The 27,216-nt window shown below is 35.2% G+C and overlaps 1 protein-coding gene across 2 annotated transcripts in view; it reads right to left on the reverse strand.

Annotated features, from left to right (window-relative positions):
• LOC118269053 (uncharacterized) overlaps positions 1 to 27,216 on the reverse strand; it is a 72,206-nt gene that overhangs the window by 11,701 nt on the left and 33,289 nt on the right. Inside the window, exons 3-4 of one of the 2 annotated variants that reach the window (XM_035583938.2) lie at positions 22,342 to 22,429; positions 16,631 to 16,727 (exon numbers count right to left, since the gene is read on the reverse strand). In XM_035583938.2, coding sequence (XP_035439831.1) covers positions 16,631 to 16,727; positions 22,342 to 22,429 — 185 coding nt within the window. Of the gene's footprint in view, positions 1 to 16,630; positions 16,728 to 22,341; positions 22,448 to 27,216 lie in introns of both variants that reach the window. The other variant, XM_035583936.2, reaches the window with a different exon arrangement.

The raw sequence follows: 27,216 nt of genomic DNA on the forward strand, positions 1-27,216 counted from the left end.
GAGTACAAAGCTGTTATATTTAATACTAAACATAAGATTATATCGAGCATAAAAGAGTAATAAGTCTGTTTACGACATATTTTCATTGCGGTATTATGTTCGAGTGAACTACGCTGGAATGTACAACTGTTGTTTTTGTTTCCGAAGTAAGAAACTTTGCTTTGCTTTGTATGAAGTAGAGTAGAGACTAGCTCGCATATATATTAGTCTACATCATTCCTTTAAACCGAGAGTAAAGTGCACTCTGCATATAAATGGTACATATCTTTCTTTATAAGCTTTTATTTAACTTGTAATGTATATATGTATGTGTGTGTGTGTGTGTGTGTGTGTGTGTGTGTGTGTGTGTGTGTGTGTGTGTGTGTGTGTGTGTGTGTGTGTGTGTGTGTGTGTGTGTGTGTGTGTGTGTGTGTGTGTATTTGTGTGTGTATGAAGTAGGATCTTATAGCAAAATTTTTAAGCAGATAAATATTTTATATTCTTCACTCGATTGAAGATTTCATTCAAGTTTTCAAGGTTTCAAGTTGAAGATTTGTAAAAGCTTATGTTTAAAAAATATTCATGTATGTATATTTATTATTTGTTTTTAATTTAATTTCACCGTTCTTATTACGAGTTCCGTGGAAAAAGGGGTGAGTCCATTGCCATACACTGGACACAATTCACACCTCCGTACTTAGATATTTTAAAACTGCCTAACCTCTTTTTTTTAAGGGAGTAAATCATCCAATGATTTATCTCGCCTTGGGATACGCAGAAGGGAGTGTCAGATTCTTACTGACTAAAAAGCACCCCGTTCCTTCTCCTGCTTTGAGCCGGAGCCCCGGTAACCTGTTACGTTGTCCGCAGCTCCGAATAAAACTGCCTACTCCTAAATGGATTAAAAGGTATGCAATCATGGTATATTACGTAAGGTAATGTAGGTTAGTATATCATTTAAAAGTAAAACGTTTAATAAAAGTATTTCGCGGTAAGCTTCAGTTGATTAATTAGCCGGTAAAATGCTCCGCAAAGTAAAGGTTAACCGACAATTTTCCTCAATCAAGTCGTGTATATTCTTTCTACGAATTTTTTCCACCTCTCTAGTAATATAACTCTTAATTTGAAGTAATCGTGCTATATTTTTAAGGTACTTTATTATAGTCCAAAATTAAAAACTGGATCCTATTGCTGAGGCTTTGCTGTCCGCCTGTTTACCTGTATATTTGTTGGTCTGTCTGTCTATCAGTTAGTCAGTTGGCACTGACTTTACTGACTCCAAACACTGAGTTGATACTCATGAACTGTAATAACAAGATTAGAATCATATTTGACGCATTCGTCTTCATAGATTTCTAAAGGTATGGTTTCCTTGTGGAAATCGAACCTGTGATACGTTGCACGTACAGTCAATTGCCCAGTACAAGTCTTTCCAGTTTTCATCATCTGTCAGTTAATATAATATCTCTTTTTAATCAGTTGGGTAAACATGGGAACGTTAATAATACAATGACGTGCGATTTCAGTGTAACTCATTGAAATCGTGCGCAAGTAGCACAGTTGTGTTAGCGGGAGAAAGCATCGTGCGCTTGCGCAGCGGACTTTGAAGTTATCGATCATTGATAGGGAAGCCATGAGATTCAAAGTATAAAGTGGACTTTTTATTACCAAATATTTTATGCAACCAATACTAAAGAGAAATAGTGAAAAATAATTGGTGTAAAAGTGAGAACTGTTTACTGAATATACACTAATTTTGGAAATGTACATCAGTTCCAAAATCGGTGTTTAGAGCATCGTCATGCTTCTAATAATAATAATATCATTTCAATCAAACATTAGAACTGAAAGTAATATCAGATCAAGTATTTAAACGTGAATATTGATAATATTTTTTTTTTCACAATAACTAAAGCCAAATAACCCAAGCCATGATTTTTACCTGAAAACTTTGAATTAATTTAATATTAGTCCCGTATACATAATAAGACATGGTCCCTATACTCTGCTCTCTCCGTAGGGCGGAGTACATCGCTAACGCCGGCGGGTGAAAGTACGACAGCCACTCCAAAGGGCACCGCTTCAATACTACATCGGTAACTATTCACTCACTCAACATATAAATATGGGAAGACTTTTTTATTTGTAAATACATCACTTATCATGACGAATACATTTTAGTCAGAAATAAAAAAAACAACTACTTCAAGGCGTTAGTATTTCAAAAAAGCAACGTCACGCCTTTTATTCCTGTAGGGGTAGGCAGAGGTGCACATTACGGTACGTAATGCTCTTCTCACCATTTGTGTTAAAGTCCCATGTAATAGGAGAGGGTGAGCCTATTGCCATATACTAGATACAATTCCAGACTCCGTGCTACTATTGAGAAGTTTTCCAAAAACCGAAAAAAGCCCAATAATTCTTTGCCGGGATTCGAACCCGAGACCCCTTGTCCGGCTTGTTGTGACAACTCGATTAACGAGGCAGTCATATTAGGCGTCATAGAGGCGTTAATATTTAATTACTACAACAATATTAATAACTTGTCCCATACTAAGTTACTGGATTATGGGCCTCTTCTATGTAAAAAAAGCATTTTTTTAAAGATTCAGGTTTATCACATAGCCCTGCTGTCCGCTTTCAAATCTATACTAAAAATCACTAAACCCACAAAATAGATTCATAAATTATCTATTTTACAATATCTAAACATAGTATCAAATAACTGTTTTATATACCTGAAACCTTTTCTCCCCAATAACCCAGTTCCTTTATCTCATAACCAATAAATTATAGTTAGGGGTCTTCGGTTCGATTCCCGGCTAATGAGAGAAAGGTACGGTTCTGAGAATAACTCGGTCAGTTAAAGTTAAGTTTAAGTTGTGGTTGGGATCCATGTTGGGTTATTTCCCAATGGTCATCATTTATTAGTAGAGAGGTAAACATCGATGAAATGGAGAGTTTTAAAAAGCCTTTGGAGTAGGAGTATTTTTTTGTGTTCTTGCTTTCATAAAATTTATGAGAAAAAGAAAAACTAGAATTTTCTCCGGTGTCGTAAGTGCGTTTACAAACATACAGGTTCACACATGACACCCAGACCCGAAACAACAATTGGTGGATCATACAAAGAGTTGCTTCGTGCGGGAATCAAATCCGCTGCACGTTGCACGGCAGCCAAATCTTATACTTTCAAATAACTTATTCAATTTCATTCATTGCTACTGAATTCTTCTTATGTAGCCATTTTCGTACTGATTTTATGAATCTTTGTAATAAATGTTGGATTTGACTCCAGTGTGTGATTCAAAAATTCTCAGAAGAAGTATCAAACAAGCAAAGCCCCAAAAATGTCGACAAGAAATGATATTTAACACTAAAACATTTGGTTAGTTATACAATTATGCAAATTAACTCTTCAAATAATTTTCAAAGGATTTTCACCTTAAATACGAATGGCAGAAAGTCCAAAAAGACTTGTAATATTAAACGTGAGCACACACCTGCTAATTAGAGTCATCGGCAGATGTGCCAACGTTTGAAAGTTGACATGTATTGCAAAAACTGTAGGGTAAATGTACCTGTTGTTGCCTTCAGCATTTCTAAAATTTGCAGAAAATTATGATATAACTTTATACCTTTTAATTCGCCGTATGTATCGATGCACACACTTAGTGGCCACTTCTCATTAGTTGTGAAATAAGTCCCGTGTAAAACTAATCCTTCCAAACTCCGTGCTATTTTAAGAATTTAAAAAATGAGTAGTACAATTGAAAAGAATAAGAAAAGTCAATAATACTTTGCTCGACTTGGAAACCGAACCCAAGCAAGTATTTGCAAAACAGGTATTCACATATTATATTTTACCGTAAACAAACAATAGCTAAATGAAGAATTCACTCACTCGAATACTAAACAAAATGGCGCCGGTTTTAATAACAAGGTTCCATCCAATAATTAGCTAACCAACCGGAACTAACCTGAATTCATAATTTTAAAATCGTTTGCATAAAAATACAGGAAAATTCTTTGTTTCCACACAAAGAGTAGAGACAGACGCTGTTGTAATTGTAATTTATGTATTGTGGATTATTTCTTAAGTCCAGAGATTCTGAATGAGACTGTTGAGGGTATGGTCTCCAGTTCCATCCATTAGGAAAGTCAGTTCACTGATCGAGAGGACGCTGGCTTTAACTTCTCTGATTAATTAACATCTAAATAAAAACCATTTCTTAAGATGTCTTAAACCAATTTTCTCAAAAACATATAAACTTCTCAGAAACTCTTCTCTCTCTTTTCAGCCAAAAAACGAACAAGAAACCGGGTAGACCGATTTGTCTACTTAAAAACATCTAGCCGCATATACTCCAGTTCATCCGTGATTGACGCGTTTGCAACAGTGCCAAAAGAAAACTCATAGAAATTAATAAACGTGGTAAATATCACATTTTAAGTTCTAATATGTTGTTAGTGACCATGTCAGTTTTAAAACTTATATTCTCAGAAACTACAACTAAAGAACAATATCTTTAAAAAGTATAGCAATAAATACTTGTAAGAGATGTGTGACGTCTAGTGCTAGACTCTAGTATATGAACTATGAATTATTTATGTGACCTGAAAACGGTTCGAAGTCTTTCCACTTTCAGCGCGATCTAACAAGTGTGACGTTTATTGTGATTAATGTTACTTTTTCTCTGTTGAACTGTGACAATATAAAATAACGTATTTCTTATAGATTTTATTACTTGTTATCGGTTACAATATCACCTTTCACTCAGATGCATCAAACCGCAAGTATGCGAGAAAATAAAAAGTAATACATCAAAAATTATGATTCGCACAAATAATGACATGGCTGCGTATAGGTGCTGGCACCCTACGTGTCCTTAAATATTGAGTTTGCCTTTATTATTAGCAGAGAAAGTCTTGTTTGGTTACCTTCCGAAATATTACGCATTCATCCTTTATGTAGACATATTTGAAAAGACTTATTAAACAGTGAAATATTTTTTAACGTGTACTTTGTCCAAATTAATACAAGGAGATAAGATTTTGTCAGTCAAATTAATACAAGGAGATAAGTTTCCAGATACTAATTAATTAAATAGTTTCAGAAAAATAACATATTTTTTTACTGATTGGTATTTAATAATAAAAGTTCTTCTTTCCTCGATACTATAAGTTCCACATATTTCTTTATCCGCCAAAGAGGTTGACAAATATGCCTTTAATATTAAACGAAACACAAATTTTGTATTACCGAAAAAACTCATTTTCCCCACAACAATATTAAAAAATTTAATCACAAAATAAATAGAAACCTGTTAGAGTTAACCCTAAAAAATAACAGTCCAGTGTCCAGTCTGAGGCAGGTACTTAATTTAAATACTAAACATTCAGAGTGGGAGTTACGGTCTAATTCCTAAACTAGTCGGCGGAACCGCCGGCACTTTAACTACAGGTTACATGGTACCATTTAATACTCGGCCATAACCTTTAATATAATTAAAAAGAAGTAATAATAGTTTGATGGGCCGGTACACTTTGTGAGGCGGTAACTACTTCCCGAGGTAAACGTAGTTGTTGCATTAATTATTATAGTGTTATCGGCTTACTCACGTAGTTGTTTTGCCAGGAGTTTGCGAACTCGACTAGTTTCAAACCATGCTAGAGGCTTATAATGATGAGCAGAATTTCGTGGCATACGACTTGGTGACAGTCACGCTGTAAAACTCGTTTACATATAAGTACCTAAGTATTAAAAAAACACAAAAGATACGTTACTATGAAGGGTAAGACTCGAAAAAATATTTAAACGCTAACAAAATGTTTATTTAGGACCAATACCTATAGAATATTGAAATAGCAATATTAAATTAATGGCCCGTAAATATTAAAAGAAATATAAAGAATAATCACAAAAATATAACATTTCTAAGAAGTTTCTCTGTAGGACTATCAGCCGTCAGAATAACGCTTGGTTTATTTAAATACAATTTGAACAATACAAAGGACAAATCATCGCGCACTTTCTCCTACAAAACATCTTTCCCTTTGTCCTCATTACTTCGAAATACCGAGAAAATTACACAAGAATACACAAAAAAAATGATTCATGACACTTCTACGCAACGTAACGAACGAAAGCTATTATAATTTACGACCGGAGACAATAAAAAACACCACAATTTTGTGAAACTACAAGGAAAAAGTACAATTTGTTTGTCAGTTTGTTCAAAAACCCCTCGAAGGTTCGAGAACAAAGAGATATTAGCACATTTTCTTTTTAGTCATCCCGTTAGCTGACCGGAAAGTTGGGCGAAACCTTTTCCAACTAATACTGGAAAGTTTGTCCAGTTTTTCTCGGACAGCCGTGTAAGTACGTGTCTGGAATTTGAATGTGGGACGTTTCATACAATACATGTCTTGTGACATACTTTTCGGATAAGATATTAACTTCTTTTCTTTAAGGGGGGAAAATCATACAATGACTTCGCCCGTCTTGGGTAAGACAAGAGGGAGTGTCAGACTCTTACTGACTAAAAACCACCCCGTTCTTACAACTACTTTTCGAGCTGGAGCCCCGGTAAACCCGCTAAGCAGCCCACAGCTCCGGATCAGGCATCAGCCCTACTGCCTACTACTACTACTACTACAGCATAGATATATATGTAACTAGGTAATATAGACAGCCTTGCTAATAGACTGATCATAAGTTTCCGACCTCAAAATTATGAATTCAATTCCCGAGTGAAATATAGTAATATTGAGATTAGATATGTTTCAAAATTCTGCACTACGGAGAGAAACCTTTAATTATCCACAATATTACTTCTACTTAAAAAATACTTCTCTTAGCTTTCAATCTCCTAATGAACCTTTCACAAACCTAACAATGCAACAACAACATCACAATCATCATGATAAATCATCGAGAAACCTAATCGATCTCCACCCACATACTTTCAATCACACACTATATATAATACATTGATCTCAAACTGCAATATATAAGACAAAGTTCAAAACCTATATAGGCACGAAACCAGTACTCCCGTTACCAAAAGAAGTATGTAACAAAGATTCTGTGGTTTCCTACCAAGATACCACAAAACTATAACACAAGGGAAAATAACCCTTAAAGCAATACACATAAGAGTCGCAGAATTTTTTGGGTGTGTATAAAAAAATGTTGGTTGCAATTTTGTGAACCCCAATTGTATAGTTTGTTCGTGAACAATGCTTATGACCGTTGTTATGGCAACGCTACGTGTGAGGAATGCGCTCGGATGATCATAAATCGTATTTATTATAGCTCTGCTTACCCCCATAATAATTGATAGATCGACGAAGGTTGGTTGTTGAGGAAAATGTGGCTGGAGATGCCGTTATTGGTTTCTATCTGAGCAGCCTGCGATGTGCGTTGACTTATACGATAAAGTATTGAATTTATCAGGTTTGTCTAATTTGAATTATTTCACAATAAGTTTAAAAGAAAAGGGAAACCGCCTTCAATTTTCTTTACCGCTTCCATTTTTTTAGACCAAGTAATATCTCGAAAACCTTCTCCTACGTCTGAAAAATATTACGCTGAAAAACGCATCAAAATCGGTTCAGTTAAACGCGAGATAGTTGCGCACAAATATACATACAGATCATAAGTACCTACTTTATTTTTGAAGTTAATTAAAATTGAATTTGCGTAGAAACTAAAACTTCTATTCTTCAAATTGCATAAGTACCAGCAAGCTCAAATGAATGAAACCTGATATTATTTTATATTCAAATTAAAGGTGTTATGCGATTAAAATACACGTGCCATACAAATCTCTACCTATAACCCTATAATAATAAGATCAATATTCCTTAAAAGAACTCATAAAACTCAGAAGTAGGTACGATCATAAAAAATATTATTCTTTGAAACATTTTTTCCAGAAAAAATCTAAAACTTTACACGAAACGAAGTAAACAAATCTTAGAAATTCGATGAAGTTTTATTGACTTACTTCAATAACACAAACTATGGGTAATAAAACTTGGTCTACTAACACAGAAAGATATATTTTGTTACATTTATCTTGTACTAGCTACTTCCGCGCGGTTTCACCCGCTCTGCTCGGTTCCTATTAATCGTAGCGTGATGTTTTATAGCCTATAACCTTCCTCGATAAATGCGCTATCCAATACAAAAAGAATTATTCAAATCAGACCAGTAGTTCCTGAGATTAGCGCGTTCAAACAAACAAACAATCAAACAAACAAACTCTTCAGCTTTATAATATTAGTATAGATCAGCTACATTTTCTTGTGATATTCTAGTGTTTTTCTGGCAAAAAATACAATAAATTCGCGTCAAAGTCAAATTCAAAATTATTTATTTCAAATAGACCGGGAAGACACTTTTGAACGTCAAAGTAAATATAATAAATATTAAAAAAATATATATCTGTCTGTCGGTCAGTTCTCTAGTTGCTCTATTTGCTCGTTCGAAAGTGTAGTTTCCTATGGAGAAGAACGAGCAAGAAAGTCCGTCGGTTACTCTTTTTCATAGGTGATAATAAAATCGGTGATAAAAAAATGCTCGGATTAGATATAGTAATTATTCCTATAATTCATAGTAATCAAATTCAATATTAATACAAATATGTATGCAGAAAACACATGAAGTGATTAAATATTTGTAAATAGTCGTACGTTAGAGAGGTATCAGTATTTTTTGGCAATAAATATTTCTACTAGACACATTTTATTTACGGAAAACTGCGAAACTTGTAATTTCAATGTCCTTCATTTCTCATTGTTCTGTCATTAACCTTATATTAACAACTTCCTCCAACATTAAGCACGATAAACCGATACATAGACTCAAATTACATTTCAAAAAAGGCCAAAAGCCTTACACCGGCAGGTCTTCTTAAGGCCAACGCCAAAATGCTTGGCAAAAAATAAAACAGATGCCCTATACTTTGTGGCAAGCAATCGCCAAAAATTCTTTCGTTGCTCATTAAACTATTTATAGGTGTATGTGTACCCTAAAAATGTACTTTGGTAAACCGGCTTACGCACACACGTGTATAGTGTATATGTGTAGATGTAAGTGTGTGCGTCTGCGCTCGCACATCACTCACACATGTTTGAGAAGGGCAAAGGGAAATTTTGGCAATAATTTCGTTTTGTATAGGCCGTGCGAAAGATGGAGGTGCGTGGTTTCGATTTTTTCTTTTAAATGTATTACAAAAACTATCAGCTTATTTTGTGACATCAACACAGCATAATTAAGAATACATTACACTTACACAATTTGATTTTTAAACATTGAAACGGTAACATCACGCTACGCGCTACGCGGACTAGTTAACTCGTAGCAAACAATAGATAATTGCTACGAATAGCTACGATGCGTAGCACGTAGCGTAGCACTATCTATTGTGCGTAGCACTTTCGTAGCCATTTCTATACATTCTGTAGAAGTGTTTATTTGCTATCTTTTTTGTTATACGCTCACAGCACACTTAAATAAAACTTCTAACATAAAATCACATTTGTATCTGAGGCCTGCAAGTGTCGCTTAGTAGATTTTTTTATTTTTTTATTTATCAAAAAGACAATATAAATTGTTACACAAAAATCGCACTCTAACACAGTGCATGGCACACTGCAGCACCCTGTATTTGTGAATGTGAATGTGTGCGTGCGTCGTACACTTAGTGTGTGCATCTGCGCAGGCGATCATTATCCGTAAGTACTAGAGGAGCAAACGTGTATGGGTAGAATTTGGCAGCCTTCACAGATACAACCATGGAGGTTGTATATGTATGTCTATATGTTTTATAACTCGTGTCGTTATGTATGTATGTTAGCCAATTGAGTTTTATAACTTTTGAATTGCTGGTTGCTAGGTATATTTTTGGTTATGTTAATTAGGGGCCGTTGTTTAAAATACCTATATATGTATGTATTAGAGTAGACGTAAATAACGTTTTTATGTTAGAAAAGATGTTTCACATAAGAGTAACATTAAAAAAAAATTATAATTACTTAAAAACAACAGATTTACTATTTAATTCAGTTAAATAAAACGGTTCAGGGTTTACTCACGTATTTTCATGGAGAAAAGCTCTACAAGTTTCGAGTCACAAACAGCGCAGCCTACGTTTACTACTATTTTTAGTAATTTAGTATGTCTCATGATAGTTATTACAAAAATCTAATTCAGTGTTATTCAACAACAATAGACGCTTTTTTATTCTCTTTACAAGTTTTCCAATATCTTTTCTCAATAAAAACTAATCTCTCTATCTAAAAACTTATAAGCATATGAGTTTATGCAACGTAAGTTAATCCGATCTGAAATTAATCTTATAACCCAGTCCGTTATGTTTGATATAACGCGTAATTATCTTAACAAATGACGGTACGCAGATAATTAAAAGGCCTTCTTCAGTGAAACCTGTAAATGCCGTGAAAATAACAAAATTAACGCTGTGCGGCGGTAACCCGATGAATTTCAACTAAGTCGACATCTCGCTGAATCGATAACTGTCAAGCGCTAATTAATTAAATCACGAACGTTACAGGGCCGCATCAGGGCGGTTGAGAGGTGCAACTGGTATTTATTAAAGTTGGTAAGTTTGTCTGTTAGATTTTTTGTCGCTAAGAAAAAACTAAATTTGGTTTATAAAATGTGTTTAGTATTAAACACTTTTATTGGTTGTCGAGTAAACTCAAATCACTTCGTAATATTTATCAAAAATCTGTTGGACAGAACCTAATATAATTTGGATCAAAACCAAATAGATATTAATAAATAATACTGATTGCATTTATGATTTTCATAAATATTAAATAGTAACTTTTAATAATAGAAATAGTAACGTAAGATTAACAATATCTGTTTATCAATTTATTCTTATCCCAAATTCGATATTCCCATTGAACTGAGTCACAGCTATGACGTCGACTAGGTCAACAAATTATATTATTTACAAAGCTAATAATCAGATTAAAACACCTATTCTTAATTCCATAGCTTCCATTGCACCCCACACCGACCCAAATCCAGCCCTGTACCGTGCAGTACTCGTACAGCGATCGTGCGACTGGTTGCCAAACAATCGGTTAATTAATACTATTGTGTTCAGTAAGCGACTGGCTTTCAGTTTAGTTGTATGATAAAACGACACCTTACTTCAGCCTTGAGGAATATAACCGGGCACGGAAACGAGGTTAGATTCTGAATAACAGCACTTAAGTGCTTCGAGTTATTGGGACAAATTAATAAGCTCCGTTTAACTGGAGGTGGGGTTAACGGCCGCCATATTTTGTTCAGTTGGGGTATTAGTTATGTTTTGTAGTTATGGAGTTTCGTTCCTGCATGAGGGATAGATTGTTGTGTACTTCTGCTAGTTGTAATTGCATCATTCTCTAATTTAATCATTTCGATATTTGTATTTCGTCTCATCACTTAGACATTTGTTCAGTCGCGCTTTTTACATTTAACCTCTCGTATGCCTATGTCGTAAGACAATAATAGAAAACACATTGTGTCTCACGTGGATCCACGATCTAAACAAACGAAAGTTTTAAACATAAGTCATCATAATTATACCCAAACATTTCCGAAGTCACCTAAAACCGCAACTAAAACATAACACCACTAAAGTTTTATTCTAACAACAAAAACGCAGCTTTCTTTCGTTGCATTAGTTCCACCAAAAAACTAAAATAAAACTGCAACGGCACGAAATATCTCATTACTTCGATTGCAAGCTTGTCCAAACTGCATTTTTGGGTTCTAGAGAGCGGTATACCCATCCTTTTCTAACTCGTGTGTTAGATAGAGAGGGAAGTACTTTGACCTATGGGGCTATGCGCCTGCGACGGATTTCGTGGCTGTTGCATTGCAGTGCACTTCTTTTTGTTCGATTTATGAAACTGTAGCTATATTTTTTAATATTTGGGAGCGAAGCCTTGTTTCATGTGGTTCGTGACTTTTGATAACGGAGTCTGAACGCGAACACATTAAATACTGTGTTTAACTCGAGGTTGCAGTACCTATTGGAAAGATGATCGAATTATTGTGTTGTTTAAAGGATGTAATGTTGTCTGCGACGATTTTGTTTTGAAGATTGTAATCGACGTAGTTTGTTGTTTGATGTTTCAATTAGTAATAATAATATTCCGAAACTCCTGATAGATGTCATTATATTTTTATTTTCCATTTCTTGAAACTCACTTGATCGAATCAAGTCAACCGATCTTGAGCTATGAATTATTATGAATTGTTTTCAGTCAACTTAGCTGTTCATTTTATTTTTAACGAACTTTAACCGATGATAAGTTAGACACAAATTATATTTCTTTTAGATGTTAGTCAAAACATAACTCACAATCACGCCCAGATGACTACTTGGTCAAATACAAAATCCTTAAGCACCATTACCCCAAACAATATCGTTACCACAAAATCATAATTATAGAAATTGCCACAAAAATCCCTTTAAACCATTCACCACAATTCAAATCATAAGTATATAATACCAAAAGAATGGCCAGCAAACACATGAACGGCCCTCGGTTAAATCATTGAGACGTGTGATTCCTCCCTGCTCCCAGTAGGGAGGTAAATCCTCTCCGACCTCACCAGACGTCACGAGAGGGTTTACCGTGCAAATACTGCTCAGAGGTAATACTCCTGAGAGGGTTACCGGCCTTGTGGTCATGTTGACAGAAAATGAAGGACAACCGATGTGAGTTCTTGGTTTTAATTTGATTTAGTTAATTTTATTGTTTAAATATTCAATTTATAACGTAATGCTTTAGAATTGGGAGAAGCTTTATAATTTAAAGAGGTAAATAAAGTAGGACTTTCAATTTGCCATTGATACCATAGAGCTTGAAAACGGGTGAATAAAGCGCAACATATTGCTCCTCAGTACATGAAACTAAAACGTTATAAGAACTTTTTTTTAAAAAATAAGCGAACCACCTCCATTTTTTGAACCAGGTAATATCCCTAAAACCTTCTCCAAGTCTGAAAAATACTATGCTGAAAACCGCATCAAAATCGGTTTAGCAAAACGCGAGATAATCGCGCACAAACATACATACAAGTCAAACTGAGAACCTCCTTTTTTGAAGTCGGTTAATTAACAAAAATCCTATCAGAAAATTGACCGACATATTACTCTCAATATAAAAATATAAATTATATTTATACTTAACAAGTTTTTTTAAATATATGAGCAACTTTACAAGTATTATTTTGTTCAAAACAATATTTGAGGAAGTTAGTATTGACTGCAAGCGCCTGCAGTATTAACGTGAGCAAACAGTTGCGGTTGATCGATTGTATGCGGGTTTAACTTAAGGAACTAGTCGGTAACTTGGACCAACTTACTGCTTACCGCTATTTGCTTTAAATTAAGAGCTTGTGTTGGTCATTGGTGTAACTTCTTGACAACACAATTACTATTAGTAGGTGCAGTGATATTTTCTTAATGTAATTCAAAGTCAATGTATTCATTTCAAATAAATGATTAATACTTAATTAGTCACTTTTAAAACGTCAAACTGAATTGTCTGTCAGTCTGTATGTCGGTAAAGCTAGGTGCTATAGAGATTCTAATCGAGAAGAACGACAAGAAAGTCTATCGTATACTTTTTTTATGTAAGTCTATCTAGTAAGTCAAAATTTTGTATTTGGTGACCATTTAAAACCAACAACCATTTACCAACTAAAAGTTTGTAAATTCCAGAAAATGTATTGGAACTTGAAGTATTTCCCTACTTTCTCTTCAGAGTAACATTGTTAATGTGTATGATTGTTTTAATTAGTTTGCTTGAAAACAAATCAGACAATAGCTTATCCGAAGAATAGAGAGAAAAAAAGTCTTACGATATTATTATCACGCCTCGAACTTACGGTCTCAGTTACCTGAATCCAAATAAATAATGTCAAAAATAGAACACAGAACCTATTAATAACACCTACGCCTTATAATTTGACCTTAGTATTGTACACCAAAATAAATTAGATTGAATTATTTATCCATTGTCTCAGTAGCGCCTGTACAAAATCTTGTTTCAAATTTACCCTTAAGCAACACATTGCCTTTATAATTACAGCAGGCGCTTTAACAAGAACGCCAGACTAATTTGATAATTTAATCATAAGACAGTTATTTGGTTAGTCTAGCTTAGAAATATGAATAGCAATTATGTAACTGAGAAATGATGTTAGTGTTTCAGATTGGGTTAGGTCTCGCAGCGGTCTAGTTTATCTAGGATTGGTAAATTACTGGCGGGTTTTATTATTTTGGGTACATCTGGCGTGTGTCTGGTGTACATTAAGCAGACACTACTCGTTTGGTTAACTGATTGATTATAATGCGTGTATACTACCTACTACTACTAGATACCAGTTGTATATCATTTTATTGTCATGATGTAGTCAACCATTTTCTTCTCGATTACTTTTGCAATTTAAATAATACTAAAACTAAAAATACTCCGTTACTGGTTATTTCAGTATACTTCTGCTTATCCCTTAAAATACGTTATTCCATATTAATTGAATGAGTTATTTGAATCAGACTGCCCAATATGAAAGCCTCTGCGGTGGAACCCGAGTAACCGACCAACCGAGGGCGGTTCTAAGCCCAGAGCTTAATATTCAGCAATGCGGTTAAATCATTTATATTGCAATGCATTATTGATTAATAAATATTATACAGTGAAACCTTGTTAAGTGAGACATCAAGGGGTCTTTAAATTCGTATCACTTATAGAGGTATTCCACAAACCCAGTGTCTCAGATAACCAGGTATAAATAAATATTTGTCTCATTTACAGAGGGTTCCATTAATAGAGGTGAAAATACAGGTTATTTCAGATAAAGAGGTGTGATTCTTAAATAAGAATATGTGTTATGTGCACATTGTAATTGAATAAGAATAAGTAAGTCGGCAAACAAAACGATGTATCTCAGTTACTGAGGTTTATGCATTTAAAATTCACTTGCTGTCTCAGTTATAGAGGTAACTAATATCAGTTATGAGTTATGACTAATAGAAGTAATTCAGTGCCAATGTGTTGGGACATCAGCATGAGTTCCAGTTGTGTTAACCAAGTTTCACTGTATATATTTCAAATTTTAAGTAACAAAACAATAGTAGACCTGGACACATATTTAGGTTCCAGGTATCCAACACAAAATTCCGAAACACTATACTTGCCAGGTATATTTTTATTATAAAAACTTTTCAAGAAACTAACTAGACTCACGTCTTGTGTTGGTCTAGAATTGCAAGTTCAACGAGAAATTCTTGTAAAATGGAGAACAATAGCTAGAAATGGTTTCTGGAACAGATTGTAGAGAGCTCGACCCGCGGCCATTGTGCCGCCTAGACAACATCTGAATGAACAACTCCGCGGGAAATTACATTTAGTCCGCACAAGATGAAAGATTTGAAGAAACTACGAGGTAGCTACTCGTTTCTTTGTTATATTTTATTTACTTTCGCTGCCTTTTTGGGAAATTGCAAAAGCCAAATAATACGTTAGAGAATACACATAGATTGTCAAGACTCCTTACGTGGGCTCCAGATCTTTTTCCTTATATGTTATGAAGTAAGATTTCTATCATGATAGTAGAATTAATATAAGTATAAATGGCTTGTTCGCGTAGTTTCAATCACACTGATCATGAATATAAGTCACGGTGTGGCTTGAAACTATTCAAGCTTTCCTCCACAAGCTCATTTAAGTTCGCCGTATATTTAAAAAAATGGTGTGTCTCACGACAGTTATAACACAAAAATAAACATATGCAGTTACAAAATTGCAAATAAGTTAAAATGTTTATTTAACCAAATACGATTTAACAGCACAACAACTATCCCAAAACAAAACCACGAGAAATGAAAAACCAAACAACGAAATTTCAAAATGTAATATTGTATCAGAACGGGCCTCCCAACCTAAATCCAATTACGTTATTGGGAGAAAATATAGAATGTAATCTTTGTTTAAAATTGTCCGCCACCCGGCCGCGGCCGTGGTCTGCAAATATTGGCGAAGGCGCTCGCTCGGTCAACCGATGCAATTGATTTTCCGTTCCTCTATCTTTTAGTTAACGTGCCGTGTTGGAAATTGGCGAACAATGCAATCAGTAGCTGCAGTTTTGATATTTTCCGGAGTTTAGCTTTTGCCCCTATTTCAGGTTTTGAATACATTGGACTTGGTTTTATATGATGAGGTTTATTCTGTAAACATTGTTAAGTAGTTGTGAATCATGCTGCTGTAAGAGCAATAAATTGGATATTCACGGAAATGGAGCAGTTATTCGTCTCAATCTCTTCTTTTCTCTGTCATATTCCAATGCTAAAGACAAAGTCAAACTTATTTATTTCAAACAGACCGGGAAGGTATTTTTGAACGTCAAAGCAAATATTATAAATTATAAAAAAAAAATGTGTCTGTCGGTCAGACCTCTAGTGAAGCCTAGAGAAACTATTTGTTCCTTCCACAGTTTTTTTTTTCAGTATGCTTAATGCTTTTTCAAGAAGCGCATGAAGAATTATTGGGTATCAATAATACGATTAATAAACAGATTTCTTAAAAAACATATTAATATTAGTGATCTTACCTGCTGATGATTATTATCCTGCTTCTCGCTGCTCTCAGAGTTAGTGGAGCCGGTGTGCTTCTTGCAGAAGGTGGGGCAGTAGCGACGACACAAACATCTGCGGAGAAGGGGGCCAGGATTAATAGTTTGAAGGTCCCCACTAGTAATATGTACGTGTACACCGTACGGGGATGACGTACGATACTAATAAATATTGTTAAAACGATTGATCATGTTCTATTCAAGCTCGAACGCATGAGGGTGTAGGTTGTGTAGATTCTCTTTACCGACTTCTAAAAATGGAGGAGGTACTACGTTCGAATGCTTATTTATTTATTTATTCCTTTTCCATATAGATTACATTATAATACCGATTACTCTGCTAATTGTGGTCTAATTTTCAAAATTTCTTTTTTTTTCATTCGCGAGGTTATACTCCCGAGAGGGTACCTTTTTTCACCAAGTTAAGATCTAATGATGGAATCTTAGGGAAACCGAGGGCAACTTTCATAGTAGTAGTAGAAGCGAGTAATTTTGACGGTCGATTTTTAAACGCCGTTTTTATTACTTTTAGTAACAGGTAGCAATAGTTTGGTTTCTTCTAATTGTTTTGTGTTTAAAAACGACCCAACAACTGCAACATGAAATCTGTGTATCACTAAAACGTGATTATATACCCCTAAAAGTAAACCAAACAAATCACAATATCCACAAACATGTCTTATACAAGCCACACAACTCACAAGGACACTACACAATACAGAACCTAACAATCTAGCTCCTAGAAAAGACGTAGGTCACGAGCAAACGACTAACTTATGTAACCACGTCCATTGGCTGACAAATACCTAAACGGCCCACAATGACTAAGTGGACTCACTGTATCCTGCCCACCAAGTCCTTTATGTCCAACGCTGAGGCTGAATTAACAAGCATATAATAGCATCAACAACATCCCGTTGAAGCGAAGGCTAGATGGCGTCCGAATTATTATTAAAGGTAGTTTGCTTTACTTTGCCCTTAACAAGGTTAAGTGTCGTCGAGCGGGCAGGAACGGATCTTTGGTTCGTGTAATGCTATTGTTTTCAGTGTTTGGTTTACCTTTTGATAGCCATTTTTGGTTGGATGTGTTTCTTTTTGGAACTTAAACGTGTTACTAATGTGTTATCTATCAACGAAGAGGTAAGTTCACGCCTTTTCATCTCAGAAGAGGCAGGCAGAAGTGCGCGTTACGGTACGTAAAGCCGCTATACAGTGGTACACCCACTTTTCACCATTTTTGTTATAAGTCCCATGTATTAGGGTGTTACCTATCAACAATTTTTTTATAAACACTACTAGCTATACATTTCTTAACTTAGCCATAGCATGATTGCATACATTATACAGAATCTTAAATAACAATTAACTAGCAGTTCTCTTAAAAAACTTATGTCGATCCCTCATCTTTTATCATGTTTATAATAAAATACGAGCTTCTTCAAAACAATGTTCGACATCTGTGTAATCGGTTGCCAGCAGTCGGCTGGGTAGTCGCAACGTATAGCGGTTTCGATTCCCGCACGGAGCAACTCTTTGTGTGATCCACAAATTCTTGTTTCGGGACTAAGTATCATGTGTATGTGAACTTGTATGATAGTAAACGCACCGCACAAGATAGGAGAAAACCTTACAGAGTTAAAAAAAATCTTACACAAAATACAAAAATCTTTTCAGTATTTTCCAAAGAGTTTGTCTAGTTCTGTGTTCAGTGTATGAAGGTAGGTATTAAGGAGAGTAGATGGAATTCAATAAACAGTTTGGCGTCGCTCCAACGTCGGCCACTGAATATATTTTAAAGCGACTTAATTTTACTTCGGGGACTAAGGACAGTTTTGGCTGAGACCAATTTAGGGGTAAAGAAATTGGTCCAGACACTTTTCTATTAGTTGCTGCTAAATTAGAATGTTTACAACATTTTCTAGGGAAGATTTTCTTGTAAAAAGATTAAAAGGAGACGGATTATTAGTCTCTTGGAATGGAAAAAGTAATACGGTATAAATAAGCTGGGTTTACTAAAATATGTGTGTTGGTTGAGTTTTTAATCAAACTGTAATTTTGAAAGAGATTTTCCTAACATAAAAACTGTTAGGAAAAACTATTTTACTTTTACTACTTAAAAATAACATATAACACAAAGAATAACTTGTTAACATCAACGAAATAAACATAAAATACTCATATATTACTTTTCAAAATAACTTTCCGTAGTCACTTATTCAAACACCTATAATACTTAAAATCTAATAAATCCAACAACCTTTTAGAAAGGTTTCGTACCTTAATAATTCTATTAAGATGAGGATCCCTCTAGCGAGACCGTTACTAAAGAAACATACGTTTGGTGGCTCGGGATAATGGCGCCCAGCGTGGGACACAATAACATACTTACAAAATCAACCTCTCGTAAGGTCCGGTGTGCAAACATTCATTGTTCAGCTCTGTGTTAAATTGCAAAATTATAAACAAACAGCCCTTGTTTGTCATAATTATAATTTGAAGGACAAAATGCTTTTATAGGTTGTAATAAATTCTATTACTTAATATATTTTTAGTCAAATTACTCAAGTATTGATGGAAAGAGGGCTTTCTTTATTCCAAATAAATTAGTTTTTCACAAAATAAAATATTAGATTTTTCTCAATATCATCTATTAATTTAAATCAATAAAAATATCTTGGCAGGTACGCGTGAAATAACTATACTCAACCAGCAAAGTTATGTTATAAACTATGCTATCACTATTGAAGCTCACAAATAGTGTCCCACTGTGGGCGCCATTAGACAATAGTGGCGCCCAACGTGGGTCACATTGTAACCTCAAAGAAAACACTCGACTTTAACGATAGCATGAACAACAACAGTAAACAGAACGCAAGTGACATCAATAGCCACTCTTATCAGGAATAATGGTAACTAACCCCGTTAAAAAACAATGTCTTTTTGTTATTGAACCATTAGCGTTGTGGGTGACTAAATTCCACTCATGTATTTTTATGTATATGACAGTATTACAACACGTACAAATTTGTGTTTAAATAGCATGAGCGACAACATTTATTTATCAAACAAAATTTTGAAGTCTATCATTTTGATCAAACTCCAATCAAAGTATTAAGAGTATTGCATTACACTCTTAATGTGAAAATAATACACAACGACAACTTATTGGAAACGTTAATGTAATAATTATTTTTCTCTCCATAGACATACGTAAACACTGTCACAACATATTACACCTTCATACACACACAATCAAAAATTAAAACACAATCCCCATTAATCGTCATACATTCATAAGATCTAATTCAGTTTGTCCACAGCAGTACATGTAACACAATCGCACAAAATGGAGTCGAAGAAACATAATTAAGGGGCCGGGTCAGTTTATTGAGTTTCCATAAACTGCGCGCGAGCGAGTTAGTTGGGATGGTGTCGTGTGTTGTAGGAAATACTCGTATAGCTACGTATTACTTTTGGAAAAAGAAATAAGGTTTCATGGGAGAACTTACCTATGTAGGTATAATACACGTGTGTGTTTGGAGTTAAAACATTATTATATGGTCTAATAAAGGATTTTACTAGTAATTAATTGTACTTTACACTTATATTTTTAGTGTGTTTATGCAACGTCGTCTTACTTTAGGAATTTGTCGTGAGTGCATCTATGAATCCATTCGCACATCACTCTTTTCCTCAGATCAATAGTAATCTTCTTCAAATTCAAACAAGATATGTATCACACAAATAATTGTTCCTTTTGGAAATCGAACCCTATTGTGCTAACCAGGCCCAGTAGGGCTTCGGTTCGAAAAGTAGGAGTAGAAACAGGGTGATTTTTAGTCAGTGAGAGTCTGACACTCCTCTCGCCTCACCCAAGGCGGGAGAAGCCATTGCATCATTTTCTCCCCTAAAAAACCATTGTGCTGACGTTTTGATTACTCCACAATACATGACTTTACAAAATAACTGAAGCTGACATTAATTACGTAACCTAATGAGCAACACTCAAACCATTAGCTTACGCAGCGTTTTGTTACATCCAGCAATAAAACATCTTCATGTCGAGGCAAAATGCCACTTATATATCATACGGAATTTTGAATAATTAGCCTACATTTAAATATCTGCAGTTAGTCAAGTCATTTGGAGTACAGGTAAGATAATAGAGACTGATTTAGTTTGAACAGTAGCGGTTCTTATCCTAAATTGTATTGTTTTAATGAAGCTTTATAATATCTCTTTCGGAGTGATCACGGCCTTACAGAAAACTGACGTGAAACCACGCTTGTTTTAAGTTTCACGAGTGAAGTTTTGTCGAGGCCTCATTAGTGCGTTGTATCGCGTCGTGACGACACGACGATACAACGTCGTGAGAAGATGTCTTCTCAATATATTTATTAAGAGTATTCTCAATTTATTTACGTAAGTCCCTAAACCATGACTTTTGATTAATTTAGTAGTAGGGAATAAGTCTATTTTCAATGTTCTTTACATTTAACTATTTCACATACATGTTTGATTAAAATAGACCACATAATACATTACAAAAAGCAGTAAAGTAAATACAACGAACGAATGTTCATACATTCGAGAACAACAACAATAAAACCACATTATATGTACATACATACAGAATACAGATATTGTTCCGTATTATAGAGGGAAGAAAATATTACATCATAATATCCCCTTTCAACGAACGACTTATGACAAATACGAGGCATTACTTAACAACCTGTCAATACCTATTGCTAGACGAATATCACAACCTTTACTCCTACACAAACGAATAAGAACCTTTCTTCACAAAAATACGGTGCAATTTCCGTTGAATATTAAAAATATGAACGCGTAATATGAGGGTACTTGCGATTCTTACGAATAGTTATTGGATTTGTCAAGTGGTCGACCCATTTTTTTCATTTTATTTTTGTGTATCGCTGTGAGCGGTCGTGTGTCGCGGCACTCGCACTTTTATATTTTTAAGCCTCGGCTTTTTTGCAGTGGTTGGAATATTAAAAATGTTTTGAATGTATTTTTTAAACTGTTTCATTTTGTTTGACAAAGCTGCTTAGTTTCGTTTGTGAGTAAACGTGTCGGGTGTTGGTTTAGTAAATGTTACTGTAATTTAGCATTTTGTTTGTATTTTCGTTTTGTTCGGACGCGTTTGAATTTTAATTCCACTTTCGAAGTGTATTTGTTTAAGCAGAGAAAATGTTCACAATTTTTCATTTATATTTGAACTGGCGACTGGGGTCTGGTTTATTCATACTCTCGTGGATTTAATTGTATTTATATCATAGTATAAGTCTATTACCTCTTTTATTTATATGGCCATAGCCATAGTTTCTCATAACTAAGTTTTATAGTTTGAACTACACATCAAGTTCTAGAAAAAAAAACAGAATTAACGCGTTTCAAATAAGGTACGGTAGTGTTGTTAAACTTTTTAACGTTATTTATTTAGACATTAATGTACACAATTCAATGAAATAGTGGTACATAAGGCATTATTCTGTGACCATCAATTATACCTACGACATATTTAGTCCTGTCAATATCTAGTTGCTTTAACACGTTGAGTGCGGAACAGAGCCTATAACAACTCGTCTATGTCGCGCTTATAGTGCGGCGAGGAAAAACAGTGTCGCAGGAAACGTGTTAAAAAGACAGATATTAATATCTCTCACCTGATGAGCAGTGTGGCGAAGAGTACAGCCAGCAGCGGCAGCAGCGTCCCGAAGCAGGCCAGGAACAGGGTCTGCACGTCCGAGTAGCCTGAGAACACAGACAAAACTGCGACAGTTCACATGACAGGCTAGCTTTGTGTTATACTGAGTAGCCTGAGAACACAGACAAAACTGCGACAGTTCACATGACAGGCTAGCTTTGTGTTATACCGAGTAGCCTGAGAACACAGACAAAACTGCGACAGTTCACATGACAGGCTAGCTTTGTGTTATACTGAGTAGCCTGAGAACACAGACAAAACTGCGACAGTTCACATGACAGGCTAGCTTTGTGTTATACCGAGTAGCCTGAGAACACAGACAAAACTGCGACAGTTCACATGACAGGCTAGCTTTGTGTTATACTTAGTAGCCTGAGAACACAGACAAAACTGCGACAGTTCACATGACAGGCTAGCTTTGTGTTATACCGAGTAGCCTGAGAACACAGACAAAACTGCGACAGTTCACATGACAGGCTAGCTTTGTGTTATACCGAGTAGCCTGAGAACACAGACAAAACTGCGACAGTTCACATGACAGGCTAGCTTTGTGTTATACCGAGTAGCCTGAGAACACAGACAAAACTGCGACAGTTCACATGACAGGCTAGCTTTGTGTTATACTGAGTAGCCTGAGAACACAGACAAAACTGCGACAGTTCACATGACAGGCTAGCTTTGTGTTATACTGAGTAGCCTGAGAACACAGACAAAACTGCGACAGTTCACATGACAGGCTAGCTTTGTGTTATACCGAGTAGCCTGAGAACACAGACAAAACTGCGACAGTTCACATGACAGGCTAGCTTTGTGTTATACTTAGTAGCCTGAGAACACAGACAAAACTGCGACAGTTCACATGACAGGCTAGCTTTGTGTTATACCGAGTAGCCTGAGAACACAGACAAAACTGCGACAGTTCACATGACAGGCTAGCTTTGTGTTATACTTAGTCTGAGTAGCCTGAGAACACAGACAAAACTGCGACAGTTCACATGACAGGCTAGCTTTGTGTTATACTTAGTAGCCTGAGAACACAGACAAAACTGCGACAGTTCACATGACAGGCTAGCTTTGTGTTATACCGAGTAGCCTGAGAACACAGACAAAACTGCGACAGTTCACATGACAGGCTAGCTTTGTGTTATACTTAGTCTGAGTAGCCTGAGAACACAGACAAAACTGCGACAGTTCACATGACAGGCTAGCTTTGTGTTATACCGAGTAGCCTGAGAACACAGACAAAACTGCGACAGTTCACATGACAGGCTAGCTTTGTGTTATACCGAGTAGCCTGAGAACACAGACAAAACTGCGACAGTTCACATGACAGGCTAGCTTTGTGTTATACTTAGTAGCCTGAGAACACAGACAAAACTGCGACAGTTCACATGACAGGCTAGCTTTGTGTTATACCGAGTAGCCTGAGAACACAGACAAAACTGCGACAGTTCACATGACAGGCTAGCTTTGTGTTATACCGAGTAGCCTGAGAACACAGACAAAACTGCGACAGTTCACATGACAGGCTAGCTTTGTGTTATACTTAGTAGCCTGAGAACACAGACAAAACTGCGACAGTTCACATGACAGGCTAGCTTTGTGTTATACTTAGTAGCCTGAGAACACAGACAAAACTGCGACAGTTCACATGACAGGCTAGCTTTGTGTTATACTGAGTAGCCTGAGAACACAGACAAAACTGCGACAGTTCACATGACAGGCTAGCTTTGTGTTATACCGAGTAGCCTGAGAACACAGACAAAACTGCGACAGTTCACATGACAGGCTAGCTTTGTGTTATACTTAGGACGTACAGACAGATAATCATGACTGATTTTAACTTCGACTCCTGCGTTGCCTATCAAAGTCAAAGTCAAAGTCAAAATAATTTATTTCAAATAGACCAGGAAGGCTTTTGAACGTCAAAACAAATATTGAGGCATTTAATGATTACTTAAGTCTTTGACTGCCAATAGAAAACTGTTGAAGACAAATCCTCCGCTAACATCGGTCACCGGTGACCACCACGGCGTTCAATGTGTTAAACTATTCCTTAGTAACGATTTTGTTCCGAAAACAATTGCTAAGGACTGGGTTAAGTAACCATTAAATGATTCTGAGTATGGTGTTTAAACTTTATTGAATATATTTGATAACTGATTTTGATTATTTCGTCGGTCGAGTAATTGCAAGCGTGACTATAGAAAGAGGTCTTGGATTCGATTCCCGGGTGTGCCGAAGTATTATTAAGACGTTTAATTTTTTTCGGAAATTCCTATAAATAGCATGTAGTCTGAGATTGTATTAGGTGGTACGGCAAAAGTCTTACCAGTTCATAACATAACTAACGAAAAGTCGGTAAATACATTTATAGCTCTGCCTGTCCCTTCAAGGATAGAAAAGCGTGACGTTATGTTATGTAGGTAAATAAACTCAATTCTAAATATTACATAAATGCAAAACACATTTATTACTAAAATTCACTGGAAATTCAACATTTTGAAGGTAAAGCATATGTGAAATGGTTTCTATGCTCGCATGGGCCACTCCATCAATCCTGATTGGCATGTTTTGAATAGACATACTCGTACTAGTACAGCAACATTTTAACTAAAAGCTACTACATTTACAGTTGAACGGATTTCAGTAAACCTATTCGAGAGCTGTCTGTTTATTACATTTGTTGCCATTGCTAAACAAATATGTATTTCATTGAACAAGAATTTCATGATATTACGAAATATTCAATATGATGAAAATCTCATTCAGGTTGATATATTCATTTCCATTGACTTAATTAAAGTTATGAAGGTACTCAGATGCGGTTTCACAATCTTGGTATTAGCAATAATAAAAAATGACTGCTTTAAGGAGGCTGCCGTGAAACGCATTTTAGGTTTGGTTCCTGCACGGAGTAACTCTTTGTGTGATCTACGAACTGCTATTTCGATTCTGGGTAATAAAATCGATCGCGTGATCGAATTAAAAAAGGAAAACAAGAATAGGCCCTCTGCTGTCATAATATTACTAAGAGCATAAATAGAGTAAAATAGTGTATTCTACAATTTCTCATTTAACCCTATAACCCAGGTAGTAGAATAACAGCCATTATAGAAAAAAAAATAGCTCACACGATACTAAAAATCATCTTTAATCAAATTCTCACAAGTGAGGCGAGGTAAAGTTCAAAGAAGACTTACAAAAGAATCATAATATCCTTCAGGTGCGCGATGTATTTTAATAAACTTACACAAATTGCTCCAAAACTTAGAAACACGTTGGAGGGAAACTCTAATGTCTGTAATAAAAAGTTCTGCGGGTATAAACTCAAGGAAATAATGTTCCAGCCAATATACGGAATTACTCGCGAAACGTGGGTAGATCGTATATTTTGTCTAACACCTCCAAACTCCTTCAATTAACCAGTATCAGTTCGATCGCACACATGAGCAGACGTGTTATCTATCCGTCCGCTAGTATTGTTAGATATTAATTAAAAGTCAATGTCAAAGTCAAATTATTTATTCCAATTAAACCATAAATACTTAGGTACTTTTGAAACGTCAATAAATAAGTAATAGGTTTGTCAGTCTGTCAATTTATTTCAATAAAAATATAGTACGCAGTATTTATTCGTATAGATGATACGAGTAGTTAGTTCAGTTTTAAATCCACCTTAAAATTAATGACTTTAAACTGAACTCTACAATTTTCTGCAAAGTTTAACTAAATTAAAATCTCCATTAAAAATCTTTTGGATACTTTGTTTTGTTATGAAACAGTGTATGAGGAAGTAATTTATTTATTCGCTAAAAGGTTTTGTACAGCGAAGCGGAGTTGCAGCTCAACTGAGCGGACGCACAGATATGTGGGTACATAGACTTTTACTGTATAATTTGTTAAATGCGCCTCTCGCTAAACCCAGTCGTGTTGAAATACGACGTAGTGTTCAAACATACAATTATGTACATTTTAATATATATTCCATACAAATATAATTACTGAGAGATACTTTGAAATATATATTATAATATTTTTGGGTAGTAATAGTTTTAGATTCTTATTTTTTATTGGTCCCACTATGGGCGCCAATAGTTCAAATGGCACCAAAATAAAATACGTAAATGAAATACGAGTTCACTCAGGTATTTTATTTTGTTGTTTATTTTACTTAAATTAAATATGAGTTTTTTAATTCGCCTTTATGCATAATATTCATAGAATACGAAAAATACCATAACAAAATTGTATCAAGTTTCATACAGCAGATGACCAAAGTCCACTAAAGAGGTACAGTACACGCTTCAAATAAGTCAATTTCCGATGTTCTTTGAACCAAACATTGTGAAGCTGGGCAGCCTTCCAATTGGCACCCACCGTGGGACCAGTCTATCTTGCTGCTGCTGAAAATCTCGACGCTATTCCGTTACAAGCATCGATTCTACGTGACCCAACTAGCAATTAATCGGTTGAGGAATTAGCCAATAATAAGCCGCTATGAAATCGTATTACTGATTCTTTTTGCTTTCTCGGAATTTATTCGGCTCATTTCTACTGATTATGTACAAAGATATAAGGAGGTTTTATCTTTATTCCAGTTTTTATATAATATCTATTTATGTTTAACTTTATGTGAATTAATTTAGTGGCTATAATTAAGTAGCCTTATCTGTCATCTGATTTATACACTCATGTACTTAAAATTTCCAAATAAACCACACCCATCATTAAACAATAAAAGAGGTCATTAAATTTGTACCCCTTTGCTAAATTTACATTGAAAAGCTTGTACAAAAGTTAAAACGCACTAGAAATAAAAAGATATACTTTG

Source organism: Spodoptera frugiperda, chromosome 2 (genome assembly GCF_023101765.2).
Source record: "Spodoptera frugiperda isolate SF20-4 chromosome 2, AGI-APGP_CSIRO_Sfru_2.0, whole genome shotgun sequence".
NCBI classification, from domain to species: domain Eukaryota; kingdom Metazoa; phylum Arthropoda; class Insecta; order Lepidoptera; family Noctuidae; genus Spodoptera; species Spodoptera frugiperda.